General features: G+C 52.0%; 3 protein-coding genes across 4 annotated transcripts in view; 2 read left to right on the forward strand and 1 right to left on the reverse strand.

Annotated features, from left to right (window-relative positions):
• The window catches only part of LOC144105199 (uncharacterized), a 234,322-nt gene extending 232,453 nt beyond the window's left edge, over window positions 1-1,869 (forward strand). Inside the window, exon 19 of the mRNA XM_077638345.1 lies at window positions 1,687-1,869. Within this exon, the coding sequence (XP_077494471.1) occupies window positions 1,687-1,869 (183 nt within the window). The remainder of the gene's footprint in view (window positions 1-1,686) is intronic.
• Window positions 1-18,113, reverse strand: part of LOC144104506 (angio-associated migratory cell protein) — a 528,250-nt gene that overhangs the window by 400,823 nt on the left and 109,314 nt on the right. The window lies entirely within an intron of this gene.
• Window positions 8,844-18,113, forward strand: part of LOC144105200 (uncharacterized) — a 143,458-nt gene continuing 134,188 nt past the window's right edge. The window contains exons 1-2 of the mRNA XM_077638346.1: window positions 8,844-8,910; window positions 14,995-15,318. Coding sequence (XP_077494472.1) covers window positions 8,844-8,910; window positions 14,995-15,318 — 391 coding nt within the window. The remainder of the gene's footprint in view (window positions 8,911-14,994; window positions 15,319-18,113) is intronic.

Consider the following 18,113-nt stretch of genomic DNA (forward strand, 5'->3'; position numbering starts at 1 on the left):
CAGCAGTTGTAGCGGTTGGTGGATGAACAAGAAATACTTGTGGAATAGAGTATGATCAGTGTGCCGGTAGTCTACCACTGCTGCCAAGTGATTAAGGGACTGCTTTGCACCTCTTATAGTTCTCGGCCGGGTAGTGGGCGCCGATCGCACTGAAGACAGTAGCTGTGCTGTAGATATCTGCGAGCATGATGCGATGCCCTTTTTGACGCTTGAAATCATTTGCCTGCTGCGAAACCAGCAACGTCGTCAAACGTGACTTCACAGCTCACACTCGTGCCTGCGAGGATACAGTTTTATCTATGTGTGCCGTTTTTCTGCCACTGTTGCCAAGCGGGCGGCATGTGGGACGGGGCGAGGGGCGAGGGCCTCGGCATCTACGCACATCAGAGGAGCAGCGATGAGCTGCTGCTGATGGGTAGGTGGCAGCACATCAGCGACCTGTTCCTGCTTGACGCGCTAGAGGGAAGGAGTCAGCGACGGCGTATGCGCTGGCAGACAGGGACATAAAGGCAGGTGGCGGGCCGTTTCCTTGCAAATAAACTGCAGAATGTGGCGGAGAAGTGAGGGGTGGGCCAGAACACCATCCGTCGCATGATCCAAGTAGGAATAAATAGCCGCCTGAAAGGCGGCAGGCCGTCTGGTGAAACGCTGTTTGCGCAGCTGGTAAAAGCTTTGGCAGGAGCTAATGATGTCGGACACTGTGTGAGAATACCGGGCGAAGAGCATCCGGAATGCATCGTCCTCAATGCCTTTCATAATATTCGGAATCCCTTCGGCCTCGCTCGTTGAAAAGCTGATACGTATGTTCAAATTTTGCGAGTTGTGGGTAAAAGTGTTTTAAAGCTTGCTGAAAGGCGACTCGGCTTGATTTTTATTGTGAGCCACCGTAATACGTACTTGCTAGGAAACTGTACAGGTCGTATAGTAGATGAGAAACGTCTGTTAATGACACTAAGCATCACTCCACAGCTGCCAAGTTTGCTATTGTGCTGTCCGATATAGCTAAATGTTGCACTCCCAGGTCTCAAGAGAATATTAAGACTTATGGTTTTATCGTGTTTAACGTCCCGGGGAGACTCAGGCTATGAGGGAAGCAGTAGGGGACGGCTCCGGATAATATCTAGTCCTTTATGGTGCACTGACATCGCACAGTACTCGGACCTGTAGCATTTCGCTTCCATCTAAATGCGACCTCCGCAGCCGTGATTTAACCAGCGTCTTTCGGGTCAGCAACCGAGCACCACCACTACACAGGCACCACTGCGGGGTAGGTGGGTACGAGAAAATAAAATATACGTACCCAGGTGAGAACCGCATAACATGCCCTTATGATTAATCACGCTTCCTTCTGTATACTGCGTTTGGGCGGTGCGAGCTGGGCAACATTATTTTTGTTTCTTTTTCTCTGCCCACACTAATATATGTATACTGCGTTAACTCCACACACGTCTGTGCAGAGTTCCTCGCTGTGTCAGGCGACCGTGCACTGGTTGGTAACGTACCAATTACTCCCTATCACGTGACTGGCACGTCACGGTGACGTAATGGTTACGTGGTGTCACGCAACCATTAGATGGCCCGGTGATATATTACGCGGACGGCGACGATGCTAACGCCGCACCTGAGCCACTGACGCTTAAATAAATAAGGTAATTGGGTGGAAAACAAAAAACGGTGCCGTTGCAGGAGACATGCGCCCTCCGGGTCCAGTGCCTCCAGCGGCGCCTGGACGAGAGCGTTTCGAGAGAGGCGTACCTGCAGCTCTGCGACGCCTATTCGGTGCTGGTGGCCGGCCAGGTGGCGAGACTCGCTGAGGGCGGCAGTGTGGTGGGTACTGCACTCGACCAGGCCTTACTTCGAGTGAAATAGAAAATTTCGATGCCTTAGCTATGGCTCGCAGCACTTGAGATGATTAATTCAATGAGGTAACACAAAGTTTGTGCATGGCAAATTGATCATAGGTATTTACGAATGTGTTGTGGCGTGAATTTACTAAGATATGAGATAGGGACAGCACGTAGCGTTGTCTTTGAACTGAATTTTGCCAGCAGCGCACAGGCTCATGCAGAGATTAGTACACAAAATAACAAAGTGAATATCTAACACATACGCTTCCGAATGCCATCCGAGAACACTTTTTCTTTATCCAAACAATTTACAGACGGCACACTTATACATTCCGCTCGTTCTGTATCTACAAATGATTACAAAAGGGCGTTTGGCGCGGAAGAAACTAGCGAAATTCATCAGTGTGTCCTCGGAGCACTGTTTGGACGAAGAAACAGCGTTCCTGGACGGCATTGGCGCTCGTATGCGCTACCGCCGATTTGTTCGATTCTTTGCGGTCGCAAGTCAGCCCCGTAAAGTGTTTGAATTCCATCTGTCTGCTCGTCCGCTGTCATGACGTTGTCACCACAACGTGACAATATATCTTACGAAACGACCCCCTCCTTTTCATCCAGAAACTATCGCCTACACTGAGGACTTGTTTGTAGTGTCAAGGCGTTTATTTGAAGCACAGGTCGGTTGATCTTGGTTGACCGGCGACACGACGGGCACACTCACAGGCGTCGTTCGAAAAACCCAGCTGCACTTCGTCTGCTTCTTCGTTGTCCCGCTTGAACTCGTCCGCTTCATCGCTGCGCTGCGCCTGTCGGTCCCATTACAATTACTCTCCCTCCGAAAAAGGAGCCATCCTGGCGACTTACGGAGAGGAGAGGATGGGCGGGTCATAGTAAGGCTTGAGGCGCTCAACGTGCACAGTTTCGCGGCCCCGGCGACGGTGGTCCGAAGAGGGAACGAGCGGCTCAACGATTTAAGTCACCGGAGAAGTTTGGTGGACAACCCGGTAAGGTCCGTGAAAGCGAGACAGTAGTTTCGTGGCGAGGCCGGGAGGGGAGGAAGGCACCCAGAGCCAAACGAGGGCGCCAGATGGGTATGACGCTGGAGGGTCCGGGGAATCCCGACGGTGCTTCTGATCCCATTGTTGCTGAGTGGTGAAAGAGCGGGCAAGTTGCCGGCATTCTTCGGCATACAGGTGAGCTTCGGAGAGTAAGGTGGTCTCGGAAGGGTCAGGGTGATAAGGAAGGATGGTGTCCATGGTGGATGTAGGCTCCCGGCCATATAAGAGGAAGAAAGGAGAAAACCCCGTTGTTGTCTGAGTAGCTGTGTTATACGCGTACGTGACGAACGGGAGCACTTGATCCCAGTTGGAGTGGGCGGTGTCAACGTACATGGCGAGCATGTCACTCAGAGTGCGGTTGAACCGCTCAGTCATGCCGTTGGTCTGGGGGTGATAGGCGCTGGTGTAGCGATGAACGATTTGGCATTGCTTGAGCAGGGCCTCGACGGCGTCCGAGAGAAAAACACGGCCGCGGTCACTTAGAAGTTCTTTCGGGGCGCCGTGACGAAGAACAAGACTGTGTAGAATGAAGTGAGCGACATCGTTTGCGGTAGCAGATTTGAGAGCCGACGTTTCGACGTAACGGGTGAGATGGTCAACGGCAACGATGATCCACCGATTATTAGCCGAAGTAGTTGGAAGCGGGCCATAAAGATCAATGCCGACGCGGTCAAAGGGACGGCCAGGGCAAGGTAACGGCTGCAAAGGAGCGGCGGCGGGGTGGGGAGGTTTCTTGCGACGTTGGCAGGCGGTGCATGACCGAATGTATTGACGTATGTAGCGGTACATACCTCGCCAGTAGAATCGCTGACGAAGGCGAGCATATGTTTTCAGTACACCGGCGTGACCGCATTGTGGAGCGGCGTGAAAAGAGGCACAGATTGTAGCACGGAGGTGTCGAGGGATGACCAACAGCCACTTCCGGCCGTCGGGGAGGTAATTACGGCGGTATAAGAGGCCATCACGAACGGCGAAGTGGTGGGCTTGGCGGCGAAGGGTCCGGGTCGAATGATGCGGCGAGGGAGTGTTCAGGAAGTTTAGCAGCGAGGTGATCCAAGGATCCTTCAGTTGTTCGGAGAGCATATCAGGGATGTTGAACGAAGAGAATTCGTAGGCACAGACGAGGGCAGAGGTTGACTCGCATGGGAGTGGTGAACGAGAAAGGGCGTCGGCGTCCGAGTGCTTGCGGCCGGAGCGATAAATGACGTGTATATCAAACTCCTGGAGACGTAAAGCCCAGCGGGCGAGTCGGCCAGAAGGATCTTTGAGGGAGGATAGCCAGCATAGGGCGTGGTGGTCTGTGACGACATAGAAGGGCCGGCCGTAAAGGTAAGGGCGGAACTTGCCAATTGCCCAAATGATGGCGAGACATTCTTTTTCTGTGACAGAATAGTTTAATTCCGCCTTGGTGAGGGCGCGGCTGGCGTAAGCGACGACGTATTCCGGATACCCAGGCTTTCGCTGGGCAAGAACTGCGCCCAAGCCCACACCGCTCGCGTCAGTGTGAACTTCTGTCGGACAGGCGGGATCAAAATGGCGAAGGATGGGGGGAGAGACCAGCAGGCGGCGTAAAGTGCTGAACGCGGTATCGCAGGCGGGGGACCAATACGAAAGGTTCGGGCTGCCGGCAAGAAGCTGCGTTAAAGGGGCGATGATACTGGCGAAATTTCGGATGAAGCGGCGAAAATATGAGCATAAGCCTATAAAACTGCGAAGTTCTTTTAAGGTGGTTGGTTTGGGGAAGTCAGCGACGGCGCGAAGTTTGGCTGGGTCAGGTAGAACGCCGTCTTTGGAGATGACATGGCCTAATATTGTGAGCTGCGTTGCACCGAAGTAACATTTTTTCAAGTTTAGTTGGAGGCCGGCGTCAGTAAGGCTAGTGAGTACGCGCTGAAGGCGGTGCAGATGGGAAGGAAAATCTTTGGAAAAAACGACAATGTCATCTAGGTAACACAGACAAGTTTCCCATTTGAGGCCACTGAGAATAGTGTCCATCATCCTTTCGAATGTGGCTGGAGCATTGCAGAGGCCGAATGGCATCACATTGAACTCATACAAGCCGTCTGGGGTGACGAAAGCGGTTTTCGGCCTGTCGTTCGCTGCCATCGGGACCTGCCAGTAGCCGGAGCGTAAGTCGAGGGATGAAAAATACTCCGCTCCCTGCAAGCAATCCAGTGCGTCGTCGATTCGGGGTAGAGGATAAACATCCTTGCGTGTGATCTTGTTGAGACGGCGGTAGTCCACACAGAACCTGATGGAGCCATCTTTTTTCGTCACCAAGACAACAGGAGAGGCCCAAGGGCTGTGAGAAGGCTGTATTATGCCGCGCCGAAGCATGTCGTCAACACTGTCACGGATGACGCGGCGCTCGCTCGGCGAGACTCGGTACGGTCGCTGACGCAAGGGAGCGTGGGTACCAGTGTCAATTGTGTGAGAGACGGCCAATGCGCGCCCCAAGGAGGGCTGGGAAAGGTCGAAAGAGTTGCGGAAGCGGCAGAGAAGTTCCAAGATTTGGTCACGGTAAGCGGACGGAAGGTCGGGAGCGATGTTACGACGAAAGACGTCGATGGAAATCGGATCGGGCGCTGTCGCACAACAGGCTAAGGCAGTAACTGGGGAGCAGGCACGGGTATCGGAGAACTCGGAAGCAAGAGCAGGGTCCAGTTCTTCAATAGAGCCGAGGCATTCGCCGCGAAGAACAAACGACGGGCAAGAAAATGGGTTGGTGACATAGATGGCGCAGTGGCCATCGGAAATCGAGACAACGGCGAATGGAATGAGGAGGCGCTGATGGCGAGTGGCTGCTGCGGTAGGTGTGAAAAGAACAGGGCCGCTGAGGAAAGAGTCGGGGCGGAGCGGAACGAGGGCTGAAGAGGAGGGAGGTATGTCGGTGTCGGCAGCTACAAGAAGCTTAGCGGAGCGCACAGGTAGGTCACGCAACGAAACATCACACAGGGGAGAAAGCTCAAGTTCCGCACGGGCACAATCAATCACTGCACGGTGGGTCGAGAGGAAATCGCAGCCGAGGATGACATCGTGAGAGCAGGCGGTGAGCACAACAAACTCGATGGTATAGGCGACGTCGTTGATAGAAACGCGGACCGTGCAGGCTGCGATGGGGTGGATGCGCTGAGAGGTGGCCGTACGTAGTGAAAAGTCAGACAGCGGCGTTGTCACCTTACGAAGTTTGCGGCGAAGAGCATCACTAATTACGGACACTGCAGCACCCGTGTCGACGAGCGCGAGAACGGGGACGCCTTCAACAGACACCTCAATCACGTTAGCAGGAGAACACGGAGGACTTAAAAAGTTGGCAAAACACGCAGTTCTTGCCTCCTGAACTGCGGCAGTCAGTTTTCCTCTGGGAGAGGGTCCGGGCGGCGGAGCATCGGAGAAATGGAACGTCGACGAGGGGAAGGCGAGCGGCGAGTAGGGGACTGGGAGCGATGTGTAGAGGAGGCAGAAGAGACATTAGGCACGGGCGGCCCGGAATCGTAGCGGAAATTGCGCATGAAATCGCCAGAACGAGGAGATCGCTGACGGCAAAAGCGTGCGACATGGCCCGGAAGACCGCAGGAATAGCATATCGGTCGATTGTCCTCGGTACGCCAGGGGTTCGTTGGGTTTCGGCGGGGTCGACGAACCGGGGCCTGCGGCAGGGGTATAGACGGCGGTGGAGCATAAAAGGCCGGGCTGCTAGGGTAGGCGGCAGAGGTGGGCGAGCGCCGTGTACCGGTGACTGCTTCAGCATAGGTGAGCGGCGCTGCCACAGGAGGCGGTGGGGGACTGGATGGCAGAACTGCAGCGACCTGCTCCTGAATAACACGACGGATAGTGGGCGTGAGAGATGGCGCCAGGTCGTGCGGAGGGCAGACGGGGTCGGGAATGTGATGCAGCAGAGAAAGCTGGCGAGCGATCTCTTCGCGGATGAAGTCTTTAACCTGCTGCATGAACAGGGACTGCTCAGCAGACGAGCCACCAAGGGCCAAGCCAGCAAGACCCCCCGCAGGCGCGCCGGACTGCCGCGTAGATGCGCGTTGCTTGCGGAGTTCGTCGAAGCTTTGGCACAGCTGGATGACGGTAGCGACGGAGGTGGGGTTCTTCGCCAGCAGCATCTGGAAAGCGTCATCGGCTATGCCTTTAAGTATGTGGTTGACTTTATCCGCTTCGGACATGGAGGGGTTGACACGCTTGCACAGGTCAACGATGTCCTCGATGTAGCTTGTGAACGTCTCGGAAGGGAGCTGAGATCGAGCACGAAGACGTTGCTCGGCGCGAAGCTTCCGGACGGCGGGGCGGCCGAAAACGTCGGCGAAGCTCGTTTTAAAGGACGACCAGGTGGGAAGGTCGGCCTCGTGGTTGCGAAACCATAGATTGGCAACGTCCGTTAGATAGAATAGGACGTTGCTAAGTTTCACGGAATCGTCCCACCGATTGTAAGTGCTGATGCGCTCATAGGAGGCCAGCCAATCGTCGACGTCTTGGTCATTGGTGCCACTAAATGGAGACGGGTCACGCTGGCGCTGCACCCCGTGACAGAGTACGGTGGCAGGGATGGGCTGCGATGGTTCACTCGGACCTTCCGGCATGGTGGCGGAGACGAGGAGCGTTCCACTTCGAAGTTCCAGGATGAGGACCGGGACGGGAACCGAGGCACCTCCACCAAGTGTCAAGGCGTTTATTTGAAGCACAGGTCGGTTGATCTTGGTTGACCGGCGACACGACGGGCACACTCACAGGCGTCGTTCGAAAAACCCAGCTGCACTTCGTCTGCTTCTTCGTTGTCCCGCTTGAACTCGTCCGCTTCATCGCTGCGCTGCGCCTGTCGGTCCCATTACAGTAGATATTTTTTCAAACGCATTGGAAGATGTCCCAGTGGGAAATGATGCAGCATTCGATAAATGCATGTCTGGGTTAATTGGAGGCACATGGGAGAGTAGCCTTCGTCCTACAGTGGACGTTGTCGGGGTGATAATGGCGATGGTCGTGCCATGTTTCAATCACGTAATGCATATGCTTGACTAAGGGTCAAACTAGCCGTTTGCATCGAGCCGTATTTTTGCCGGCAGTGTATTTGATTGGGGCTTAAAGAAAAGGAATTTTATTTCAAGCTTTAGTGGTATCCTTTGCAGCCGGTACGGAGCATCTTGTCCTGAGCGTCCACGGTACGCCAAGCTGCAGAGAGGAACCAGCATCAAAACATCGACTGGGCTACCGTACGATCATTTTGCGCCACAATTACAGACGAACTTCAGGTATACAAAGTGGCAGCGCCACGCCGGCCTGCGTGGAATAGGAAACTCAGGGAGAGCAGTGCATCGCCTGTCTGCGCTACCCAAGCATCAAACTTGATTCCTAGCATAACCCGAGGCAAGCTTTGTCAAAGCCACCGAAGGTGTGCGTCTGCGCAGAGCTTTCAGTCAGTCATAAGGAGCAGTAGCGTTCTCAAAGTGGTGGACGCGTGGACCATACCGTGAAGGAAGGGGGATATGGGAAGAGGGTTAGAAACTTGGGGCCTTCTAACCACATTCTTACGGAACAAAATGCGATAGCATTTGGAAGCTGTCTCACCCCAAATATTCCAAGTGACCCCCGAAATTTCAGAACTTGGTCCACCCCAGAAAATGGATTAAGCTGAATTAATGGGGATAAGTGGTTGGAATCTCGTGTTTTATAGCAGGTGGATTAAGGTTCAAGAGAGAGTCGAGTTAGTATAGTCCCACATGATAATTCAATGTAAGGTACTCGGACATTCTAGTGCTCAGATTTTCGAATTCGGTGGCGTTGATGACGGTGCGACTCTCTAGACCAGTCGAGAAATTTCGTTACAGAGCAACCCGGTGGTTTTCGCAAGGCGACAGCATGAATGCTATCGCATTAAAGCACTGACAGCGTTTACGGTAACCATTGCTGAATTTGGCAAAGTGTAGAACAAGCGTAAATGACGCATTTTTCTTGGCTGCAGGAGTACAAGATTCCGGTCAAGGTCAGTGGCACACCAGATAGAGGTACGTTCATCGTTGTGCAACCGCACCGAACACAGGCGTTTGAGCAGAAACTTGATGGCTTTTTCTTGTGCGCCTAATAGCATCACTGCTTTCAGCACAAGAACACACTCCACAAGAAGAAGACACACCCTAGCTTAACTGTGCGTGCAAAAGTAAAGAACGTGAAAATTACATGACCACATCGCATTGTTCGTCAAATGATGCCGATGTTGACTATGGCGCAAGGGCATCTGTGGCCAAAGAGTGCCATGACACAAGTTTTTTTCTTTTTCAGCGATAGCTACATTACGGTAGCATTTCGAGCCTTCAGCGTGGGTGGTGAAAACATTTATTAATCACAGAGAAAGGTGTTGGGGGTCGTGACCTGAACGATCACGCCCTTACAATCAATGGGTGGGATGCCTAGTCAGGCACCCCATTGGCGGTTGCCGCAGCCCGGGCGCGCTGCGTTAAGGCCCTTTGGGCCTCTAGGGTGCAGCAGCCGGACAGGGTCGCCTCTCAGTTGTCTCGGGGATAGGGGATAGGGATAGGTTCTGCTGGCAGGCCCACACCATGTGGTAGGTGTCAGACATCTCCCCAAGTGCGGGCACCACCCGTTGAATTGAGGATTGAAATGCTTTAGAGTTTTCGGACACAGCAACGTGTTAGAGAGCAGGCGCTGGAGTACCCGCTCGTTGGCCTTCCCCAGCCCTTTGCACGGCGTGGGAAGAGTTTAGTGCGTGGATTTGTAATAGTCGCATATTTCCTTAAAAGTGTAAAACGGATTGAATCGGAATCCTGGTCAGCGCCGGGTCTCATGGGAAATGCCCGGAGAGAGAGCGCGCGGGCGGCGGCGTCGGCTGCTTCATTTCCGTGGAGGTCTTGGTGACCTGGAGGCCAAACGAGAGATCGGTGCGCGGGATCCGAGTCTCGGCTACAATTTTGGTACATGCGATAAGCCAGGGCAGTAGCCCACCCTTGCTCGACGTTTTGACAAGCCACTCGCGAGACGGTGATTATGTATTTGGAGGAGTCGGAGGCTGCCAGGGCGATGGCAACCTCTTCTACCGTGGTGGCGCCGCCACGCTGTCACGTGGTGCGGAGTAGCTGCCGATGGAGTGGCGCCGTGGTTGATCACGTGGTTTGACACGTGATTGGTCGCGTGACCAGCCACGTGCTGCGGAGCAGCTGCTGCGGCCGGCGGCGCGGCGCGCTGACAAAACCTAGCTACCACAGCTGAGCGCATGCGCCGTGTCAAGTGGGACGAAGGTGAAGGAACGCCCAGCCATAGTCTCCTCTATTTTTCTGTGCCTGCTCAAAGGCTGCTGAAGCGCCGTCTGAAGGCAACGCCCCTCTACCGAATTGTTCCGCGGGGCGGCGCTGCCAGCCACGGGGAAAGCAGCGGGGCTGATTTGTCCAAGGCATTGGGGTTTAAGGAAAGTGTAGGGAAAGTAGATTTTAGTCGGATAGAAGTAACCGAGCGAAGGTTATCTGCCTGGAGGCTAAAATCAAGACAAGAGTAAAATTTCACAAGTCATGGCTAGGTGGCTTGAACCACCGCCCGATTTAAAGGGTTCAGCCTTATCCATCCATCCATCCATCCATCCATCCATCCATCCATCCATCCATCCATCCATCCATCCATCCATCCATCCATCCACCCATCCATCCATCCGTCCATCCATCCATCCATCCATCCATCCATCCATCCATCCATCCATCCATCCGTCCGTCCGTCCGTCCGTCCGTCCGTCCGTCCGTCTGTCCGTCCGTCCGTCCGTCCGTCCGTCCGTCCGTCTATCCATCCATCCATCCATCCATCCATCCATCCATCCATCCATCCATCCATCCATCCATCCATCCATCCATCCATCAATCCAACAATCCATCAATCAATCAATCAATCAATCAATCAATCAATCAATCAATCAATCAATCAATCAATCAATCAATCAATCAATCCATCCATCCGTCCGTCCGTCCGTCCATCCAAGGCACGTGCGGGTGATTGGGCTGCGGCGACAGTAGATATCAGTTGGAGTTTTGTTTGCGTTGTGTCTACGCATCGTTTCGCGTGTGCCATGAGCTATGGCATACTGCTGTGTGCCGGGATGCAAATCAGACGCGAAGCGGAAAGTGTCATTGGTTTCATTCCATGAAATTCCTAGTGACAACGATTCGAGAGTTATGTGGCTGCAAGTGATATCCAGAAAGGACTGCGTGCCGAATACCACGTCACGTATTCGGTCGTTTGCAGCAAAAGTTTCCTGCCTGACAACTACAAGGAAGGATGCAAGACTAGGAAGCTTAAAAGAGGTGCGACCCTGACCGTGTTTCTGGATTATCCAGAGAATATGCAACCACCTGCTAAGAAGCCCCGGAGCGATGCTGCTTGGAGAAAACGGGAGGCTGCCGTTCTGCATTGCACGTCCGTTGTCCGTGCTACTACAAGTTGCCTGCCTTGCGATGTCATTGACGACTCTCCGCTACCGAGAGTAAAGTTCTTGTATGTCGACTAGATGTGCCTTGTCTTTTGGCTCCGTTGCATCATCACCAGGCAAAAGTTGGTAGTACACACACAGATTAGGAACGCTGACAGATTAGCCTGCAAAAAAAATCTTCGGAACGTGAATTGGTTTTCACAGGAAGGCTCTTTAGCCATTGAGAAATACTCTCATGTAATGTTTTTGATGAGGTAACTTAAGGATTCTAATGCTAGTGTGCTTTTTTTGTAGGAACTAGAAAACTGAATAGCATCGTCGGTGATGATGTCAACACACGAAAAGTGCACCTTGGAGTCGCAACTATGCCGCAGCCGCACGCTATCAGTATGCCCCGGCTGTCGTGTTTACAATTTTATTTATTTATATTAATACCCAAAAGGCCCAATGCGGGCATTACATAGGGGTGGAGGGATTCATCAAATAACCCTTGACGAATATACAACACAGAATATAAACGGCGGACGACAGAAATAAACACGTGAAGAAGCCAGGTACAAGTTAACAAGAGCAAAGAAAAAAAAAATGTCTAGGAAGAGGTTACGTATACAAATTCCGTCGCGATCCTTCATGATCCGACTGATCTTCCCCTTTATGCCAACCTCTCCCATCGTCTATTCTCCTGCCTTGTTGCTCTGCAATCGGGTTTGTTTCCCACACCCTCCCATACCAGCTGAACTGGCTTGGAGCTGAAGGTGAACAGCGCCTGCTCGGGCAGCAGACCATCGGCATCCTAGGCGCGTAATGTTTTGTGCCTGAATAAAATCTTACACTAATACTACTCATTTACGCACGCTTGTATATGCATGAAAACAATGTATAGGTAGCCAATATCGTGACTATTCTCCCACGTTATGCATGTCTGGAGATAATGCAAACTGCGCTGTAACAAAGCGCGACGTTTTCCGCGCTACGTATTACTGCGGCGTCGTCTGCTCAATCCAGGTCTGTGCGCGCCACCTGGAAGCGTCTTAGAGTACTTGCGCTAACGGCGCCTGGCAACAGCCCCAGCCGCCATTGACCAGGCACAGAAAAATGGCCCAGCGAAACGGAGCGGCGAAAGACTGACTTTGTAATACAACTCGGGAAGTTCCACTCGGCCAGCAGTAGCTATCGCGTCACTACAGGTTTAACCAGAGCTAAACCACCGCCAATTTTTTATTAAGGCGGGATCAAAAACCCATTTAATAAGCTTTTCACCCTAAAAAAGCCGAGCACCAGGCAGGGGAAAGCTTGTACCCCCGGTGGGTACCCGGCGGTACTGGGGATCGAACCTCACACCTCTCGCACGCGAGGCGGATGCTCAAATCACTAGACCACCGCTGTGGTCGAATGAAAAAATAATAATTTGTAATTCGTCGCGTATTCGGACTTCGAAATGAATTTTTTTTCCATTCATTCCTTTCGCACTTCCTATATACGAGGAATTAAGAATAAATTCTTCTGTGCACAATGCAATACCCATATGCCGTCTTTCGTGTTTTATTTTTTTTTTGCCATGCGGCAGGTATTTTAGCTCTTTTTGTTTTTCACTAAATTCAGATGTGATGGGCCTTGGCGGTGTTGTTTATGTCAGCCTGACTACGCTCTCTGCAGGGCAAAGGATTTTCCCAAGTCCCTCCAATTAACCCAGCCTTTTGCCAGCTGCGGCAACTCTACCCTTCTCTTGGAATCCACTCCGTCACTCTTAAGGACCATCGGTTATTCTGCCTTCGCATTACATGCCCTGCCCAAGCCCATTTCTACCTCTTGATTTCTGCTAGGATGTTATTAACCCGCGTTTGATCCCTCACCCACTCTGCCCTCTTCCGGTCTCTCAACGTTAGACCTATCATTTTACTTTCCATAGCTCGCTGCGTCGTCCATCACTTATGCTGAACCCTTTTCGTTAGCCTCCAAGTTTCTGCCCCGCAGGTGAGTGCTGGTAAGATACTGTTGTTGTATACTTTTCTCTCGAGGGCTATTGGGAAACTGCCATTCATGATCTGAGAAAACCTGCCATATGCGTTTCACCCCATTCCTTTTCGTTATTTCCCTCTTATTTCTCGCAAGGACTACGGAAATCAGAGTTAGGATAGCTCACCATACTTATTCGATGTGGGTAAACTCACCGCTCTTCATGTCGCCATTGAACGCATCAAATAGCAGCGCCATCAGCAGTAGTCTATTTTCACCGATTCCAAAGCTGCCCGCCAAGGCTTACAAGCTGCTCTTCGCCGTGGAGCAAATCAACAACTGGTCGCGGAAAATCCGAAAACTGCCTCACTCAGCCATCAGTAAAGGACACGACATTATCTACCAGTGGCTACCGGGGCACAGCGGCATAGCTGGCAATCACCGCGCTGACGAGGTCGCGTGAACTGCTCACCACGACGGCGATTTTGTGTCGATCCCCATTTCGAGATCAGATGCAGCGGGCATGCTTCGCGCACTTGCGCGGCACATCTCCCTTGCCGCGTGAAATTCCGGCGAATTTTTCAATTCACGTTTAAAATCCTTGGACCCAGATCTGAAGCTGCGGCTTCCATCCGGCCTACCATCACGTGAAGAAACTTTTCTGTGTCGCCTGTGGCTTGGTTTAGCTTTCACCAACCATTAATTTTTCTTAAACGGTGTGGCTGATAGCCCTGCATGTGCCATCTGCGGGTGTGATGAGACTGTAGCCCACATTCTTTGTGAATGCCCTGCCTACAGCGCCAAAAGGCAGTCTCTCTGCCGCGCGCTGGAGCGTCTAGATCGATGCCCACTGACCGAAATAAAGATAAATATAAAGAACTGCTGGCGTGCACGATAGGGTGTGACGCTAACGAACGCGGACTTTTCATAGTGACTTCAGTTTCCTGCTACTCTCTTTTCTCTTTCATTTTTTTTATCCCCCACCTCTTTCCTCTCATGATCCGGTTCAGCTGCACGAATCGGTGGTACGCGTCTTAAAAAGGGCTTGAAGGAGTGTAGCAAAAGCAGTGTCAGAGCATCATTTCTAAAATAGACGTTCTTAAAGAAGTGAAAACAGAACAAGGGAAGAGCAAGGAGCGAATGGTAATATCGTAAGCATTGTGCGTTAGACTCATCTTCCATTTTCGTCTTTGTCACCAGTGCTATTCTTCTTCGCCATGGAGTCCCTCGTGCTCTCAGCGATCGTGGCAAGGCATTCCTCTTCGCCGTGTTGGAGCAAGTTCCCCATGCCTTGAATACCACCCATTAAACAACATCCGCTTATCACCGCCAGACGAATGGCCTCCCAGAACGCTTCCGTCGGGCCTATTCGGACACGCTTCCGGAATAAAAGAGCTAACCAACGCCACAATAGGCTGTCGAACGTAAGGGACGCCTGAAAAATAAATTTGCTTCCGACATTATAATTTCTACTTGTGATTCTATGGCGTTACTTTTGCTACGACAAGTAGACAGCTTTTTCTTAAGGAATGGACACGTCTCCTGGTTCTACGGCGTCAGTGTTGGCGCAACACCGCGCCTCGCTGATTTCTCGGCAAGGAGTGACGTCACGCTTGACGTCACTGGAAAGTACCATTCTGAGTGCATGTTCGAACACAGTGACATGACGCGCACGCAACCAGAGAGAAAGTCAGATAATAAATATTAGGCGATATTGTACACATTCACCACCCCCGCAAGCGACAGCTGTCACTGCTGCATCTCACGTTGAAGCAAACAGCAGTGGTTTCAGGAAGGTCGTGCACCACTACGCGCTGTGCGGTGTTTTTTTTCGGTGTCCATCGTATCGGGTGGCTCAGTGCGTGCGACTTCCCAGGAGACCCGTTCCCGCCACCGGCCACCGACGACGCGAAGTTGTGCGCCCTCGAGGAAGAGAATGAACGGCTGCGCGCCGAAGTGGCTGGGCGGGCCGGCACCGTGCAGCGACTGCGGGCAGAAGTGGCCGCCCTGAAGCGCGAGGCAAGCCCCCAAGGTACGTGCTTCGTCCACTGACTCGTGTGCAGAATCATGGCAGCCGGTTTCTTCGCGTGCCAGACAAAAAGCTCACCGCATCGAGCCTTATACCTGCTACGCGAATTGATGGCGGTTTACCGTGGGTTCACGGTCATGTTTGGATTGAGTTATCTCTAAACGATTAACTTCCTTAGCTATTGGCAGTTTAAAATTGATTTTTTGGTGATTTTATTAAAATACATTTTAAGGGGTGGCTTTAGCGTTTCAACATTTAATAGTTAAGAAATAATTGCGCCAGTTAATGGAAGTCCACCGTAGGTTTAGTTAGCGCTAGATTAGGATTGAGGGTAGGCCAGATTGGATTTAGGGTTGGGTTCGGGCTTAGTAGATGAGTTTGAACTTAACGGTTCCGTTATGTGACTGGCATGTTCCGACGTGGTGGTCTCTTCTCCGGGTTCGTCCATATTTGGTAGGCTTTCGTCCTTTGTTCTTTTTTCAGTGTCCCGGTATCGTCATCGAACTTTCGCAACCTCAAGTCTATTCAACTTATTACAGCATCCTAGCAGGGACACACAAATTAAGCTCCGATACTTAGTGTCTTTTAAGCAGGAGGAATAAAACGTTAATAAATATTCATACACTCCCGAGATGGCCTCTAGCACCCTCTGGCCGCTCCCTCCAGCATAGCTCGCTCGATCAGTCGTAGCTGGTGCTCGGGCTATGTGGCCAAAAGAGCGGCCTTGGAGAAGGCGTGTCTTTTGAGTGCATGCTTGTGTTGTGCTAAGCGTCGCTTCACTATGACCCGCCATGGTGGCTCAGCAGCTTCGGCTCCTGATACTACGGTACGTCGCAGGTTCGATTCCATTCGTGGGGGCAGTATTTCATTCCAGGTGAGATACAAAAATTACCATGTGCTTTGTCACGCCAGCGCAACTTAAAGAACCCCAGATGGCCTAAATTAATCCTGCGGCCTCCACTGCGGCGTCCCTCATAGTCCAAGTACCGCTGGTGAACGTTTAAGCGCACAATTTACAATTTTACATTTCCACTTTGCGGCACAGTAGTAATTCCTGCTTGAAACTGCAACAAGAATCATTTGTAGCTTAAAACTCCCGTAAAAGTGCGCTGCTGGGGTAGTTTGTGGCAAGACAACATAACGAAGCAGCGCTTAAGAAGGAGGGCGAAAGAAAAGAATTCAGCCCAATAAATATTTCCTTTTAGCGCCTTTCACAGTCTTCTTAACTGCTAGACTGCCTTCCCCACCACGTAACGAAATACTTGACGACATTAATGTATTGTTCATGCTGAAACGCCAGAACGATTCACGTACCTCGTTGCGTTGACACTGATCCTTCTGGGCTTGCAGGAACCAATGCCAAATACGATCGTAATTTCTCGACGAATGCAGGCTCTCATCCTGGAAAATTCAGCGCAACAAAAGGACGAGCACAAATGAAGAAAATACAGACGAGCATTGTTTTCGCGCTCATTGTACTCGTCCCTTTGTTGCGCTGAGTTTTCCAGGGTGCATCCTTCACAACTCGGCCAGGTGAGCGTAATAATGAATGGAGGATCTCGTCTGAGATCTTTGTTGAAATCTGTTACTAGGCCGATCATGACACCCGATGCGAGAAAGCTGCCATAGCAGATTGATTTACCCTCGATGAAAACTCTGATTATTTTGCTCTAAGCCATGGCTTCACACACGCTATAGAATTTTTCTGGAGGGTGTACAGGTTGGTTATTGGTGCTTCTGGAATGTGGAGGTGTGCCCAGGGTAAAAGTGTGTGAGTGGGTGAATGGGCAGCCACGACCGCCCACCCTCAAACCGAATTGGTGGCTGGTGAGTGGTACTAGTGGACAGCAGCTTTTCCACTGCGTCTTTGAATTCGATTTTGCCGTCCTTTTTCGTTCTCCTGCTGCCGGAGCTTGTAGTGGGTAGCGGCTTTGTGGAAAAAGGAAGTAGATGGTGGATAGTGGATGGCCCTTCTGGAAGCTGACGGCTTCACTCGCCGAAGTTTCACGCTTCGGGCGCCGACACAAGCCGGCATTTTGGGAGGTGGCACTATTGTTGCCTTCGCAGTTGAACAAACACGACAATCTGGCAGCAATAGGCAACCGGCGCTAAATTTCGCCGTGTGGATCGCAGCGCCGTAACACACAGCCGTTCGCTGAATGCGAAAAGCTGAAGCGAAAGAAAAAATGGCCGCGGCTTAGGCTGACTAACCCTGGTTATGCAAGCGAAATCTTTGGTATCAACTGGTTAAGTCTCGGTTCAGCTGCGGTTAGCGACGAGCCAGGCGAAGCTCCCGTTCTTCATCGGTTTCGACTGCCCGTTTAGCGTGTTTACGCTAGCGTTTACTAAATCCTTCGCACGGTTGGCGATGTCGACCGGATGGTCAGACCCGGCCCGATCAACGCCTGCTAGCACGCACTCTCGAGGACGTCTGCTCCGGCTGAGTTGCTTCGTCCATAGCGAGGCTCTTGATACGCAGCACGCAGCGGTCCGCGCAGTGACGGCGGGGCGCGCAGCTGCAGCTTCTGCGAGTCACGTGGTACGTCACGTTGTTACCATTGTTGCTTACGCAGCTCTGCTCCTCCTGTCCAACGCCATTCGTGCAGAAACCGGGAAATCAGCGCCGCTAGGCTAGAAAAGCTTCCGCTTTAAAAAGAAATCGTCTTGGAACTAACATCACTTGGGTCATCATAAATAGGACAAGCAGTGCCTATAAGGTAGGTTAAGAGTGCACAACAAAGATATGAAACTAGTTCTAAGAGGATTGTGGTGTGGGCTAGGTGGTTTATGCTTTCTAC

Source organism: Amblyomma americanum, chromosome 9, assembly GCF_052857255.1.
Source record: "Amblyomma americanum isolate KBUSLIRL-KWMA chromosome 9, ASM5285725v1, whole genome shotgun sequence".
Taxonomy (NCBI): domain Eukaryota; kingdom Metazoa; phylum Arthropoda; class Arachnida; order Ixodida; family Ixodidae; genus Amblyomma; species Amblyomma americanum.